The 2,986-nt window shown below is 35.8% G+C and overlaps 1 protein-coding gene across 10 annotated transcripts in view; it reads right to left on the bottom strand.

Annotated features, from left to right (window-relative positions):
* Window positions 1-67: 67 nt before the first annotated feature.
* slc5a10 (solute carrier family 5 member 10) overlaps window positions 68-2,986 on the bottom strand; it is a 51,715-nt gene continuing 48,796 nt past the window's right edge. For 6 of the 10 annotated variants that reach the window (XM_017355957.4, XM_068220995.2, XM_073949341.1 and 3 more), the window contains one exon: window positions 68-2,372. In XM_017355957.4, coding sequence (XP_017211446.3) covers window positions 2,176-2,372 — 197 coding nt within the window. In that variant the 3' untranslated portion in view covers window positions 68-2,175. The remainder of the gene's footprint in view (window positions 2,373-2,986) is intronic. The other 4 variants (XR_012405430.1, XR_012405432.1, XR_012405433.1 and 1 more) reach the window with 1 other exon arrangement.

Here is a 2,986-nt window from a genome sequence, read left to right as displayed (position 1 = left end):
TATATTTTGCTATGTTCCCTTTTGTACTCTAAATGCTGTAAAGGTGCACAAAATCTGCACATTCAAACACACTGCTTCACGATTTTAATGTCAATTTTCACATTTATAATAAAACAACAAAAAAATTAAGAGAAAAAAGAACAAATAAAATCCATAAATATTCAACATTTCACTTTTAAAGTAACCCTCCATACATTTCTGTGTTTAACCCTTGTGTGTTGCTTAAGTTGACCTCCCTTTCATTATGTTAGTGGCTGTTTTTGCCCCGTTAATATTTTTATAACAATATTTTTTTACTGCAAAGCCTTGACACCACATAATCATGCATTCTTGATTGTTGGTGTTTTTCCCTGTTGGGAAGAGGTGAAATTTGTCATTGTCACTGTTGATCATCAGCTATCACCATTAACCCTTTAGATATGCCTGTGCAACAAAAGAAATCTGACTTTTATATGGAGTGTGTGTGCATAAATATACTGTACTTACTGTGTTTACTATGTTTTGAGCTGCTTATTTAGATTTTCCCAGACAAATCAATGAGTATGTTTACAGACACCGATAATCTGATTTAAATGCGATTAAAACAATACTCTGATAAAGAGTTCACTATGTAAACAGCGATTTTTAATTAATGCTATTAAGTTCATAATCAAACTGAACAGAAATCGAATTAAGACATGGAGTATTTTTCACATTATTGAAGTGCAGTACAGGCATGTAAACACCACAATCAAACTATTATCATTGTGTAAGACTTTCGCTGCATTTTGCGACAGGATATTCCATACACACTCGGCTGTTTGACGCTATTCTCTGCACCTACCGAGTCAGTGAAGGACCACAGACACCTGCATCATGAAATGCTGAGTTTTTTTTTTTTTCCCCATATGACATGCAGTATCATATTCCACTAAAACTACACTCTTCTAGCAGCTCATACTCGCATTTATTATCACGTTTGTCACAGCAAGATGCATGAAATGTTCCTGAATGAAAGTGAAAGTGCCAAACTCAAAGTCAACAAAATAAAAATGAAACACCCGAAATTACATGAAACTCCGAAGGAAAACTAGATGACGTTAATTGAATTATGTGCATGTAAAACGGATCATGAAAGGAACATTTAAAAAGAAGCTCATGTAAACACCTTAATCATATTATTGTCTTATTCAGATTAAGGCAAATAGTTTGATTACTGATGTCCGTGTAAATGCGGTCAGTGTAAGTGCACGAAGGTCACTCTCACACACTCTAAAACACAATATACCACATGCAACTCCATAGAAAAGCCAGAAAATAAGCTTTTTTTTGCATTGCAACTGATGATCAACTGCAAAAATGACAAATTGTACCTCTATTCAACAGGGAAAACCACAGACAATCAAGAATACATAATAATATAGTGTTAATATAGCTTTGGAATAAAATATATATATATTACAATGGAAGTCAATGGGGCAAAAACAGCCACTAACATAAGAAAAGGGTAGTACATTTGTTGAGGTTTAAACATTTTTCAGAGCATTTCCCCAAAATTTGTGTCAAAAAAAAAAGATTTGTCACCAAATATCCTTTTATTTGCTCAAACAAAGGGATAGTTGTGTAGAAATAAGACTCAACATCTCCACAGAGTGGACAAAAACATCCCCAACAGCACACAAGGCTTCAAATCATTTATGAGCTTATCTCACAACCATATAATCGCTGACTATTCTCCCACTATTGTTGAAAAAATAATTAAGGCTGAAATTACACAGTCAATGGATGTGCTGTACAGAAAATTACACTTTAATCACTGCTCATTTATTTAAAACTGCAGTTAAATTTACGCCCATTTCTTTGGGAGTATTCGATAATGATCACATTTACTTTTTTTTTTTCCCAGCCATTGCAAACGTATTAATCAAACATACAGTTAGATCTTATTATAACCTATTGCTGATGGTAAAACCTGTTTCTCAAAGCCAAATGTGCAGTTTTATGTCACAAATAACAAATAATTTACTGTATCACTATTTATCAGTCAGTTGAGTCCGCTGATGATGCCTTGCAATGTTTTCCACTCAATTGAATAGCAAATTTAATGAAGGTAAATAATAATTGAAATCCAAAAGGTTTTATAAGATATTTAAGTGGAGCATTTGTATCAAAAACACAAAAAAGCTGCTTTGTATGTTATGCGTAGTAAGCATAGAGGAAGATGTTAACGCACATGAGAATGATGGCATTGACACAGCAGAAACGAGACCAGAAGGGATCTTCTGTGGTGCTGTGAATGATGGGGGGTGGAGTCCCGGATGCGAAACGGCCTGGTCGAGGGCTGCAGAAGCCAGCGGTGCGGACACATTTACCTCTGCGCACAGACTCACAGCCTAGAATCGAAGACAAAGGGTGGATGTCAAATGTACATTTTAAGAACAGTTATAGTATTTACATTTAATAATAATAAAAATTATTATTATTGCTATTATTAGGGTGACGCAGTGGCGCAGTAGGTAGTGCTGTTGCCTTACAGCAAGAAGGTCGCTGGTTCGAGCCTTGGCTGGGTCAGTTGGCATTTCTGTGTGGAGTTTGCATGTTCTCCCTGCGTTCGCGTGGGTTTCCTCCGGGTGCTCCGGTTTCCCCCAAAGTCCAAAGACATGCGGTACAGGTGAATTGGGAAGGCTAAATTGTCCAAAGTGTATAAGTGTGTAGGGATGTTTCCCAGAGATGGGTTGCAACTAGAAGGGCATCCGCTGTGTAAAAACTTGCTGGATAAATTGGCGGTTCATTCTGCTGTGGCGACCCCAAATTAATAAAAGGACTAAGCCGACAAGAAAATGAATGAATGAATGAATTATTATTATTATTATAAACGAATAACGATATATTCTATTTATAATCAGGGTGTGAATTATACATTGATGATCCACGGGGTCAACTTTCTTGGTAATAGTTGGTGTATTGCATGCTTCAGTAAATCTAATTTATGAATGTATTTTGGTTT

The sequence above is a fragment of the Danio rerio genome, chromosome 1 (assembly GCF_049306965.1).
Source record: "Danio rerio strain Tuebingen ecotype United States chromosome 1, GRCz12tu, whole genome shotgun sequence".
NCBI classification, from domain to species: domain Eukaryota; kingdom Metazoa; phylum Chordata; class Actinopteri; order Cypriniformes; family Danionidae; genus Danio; species Danio rerio.
Note: the sequence above shows the minus strand (reverse complement) of the source record. Positions and strands in the feature narration are given on the sequence as shown.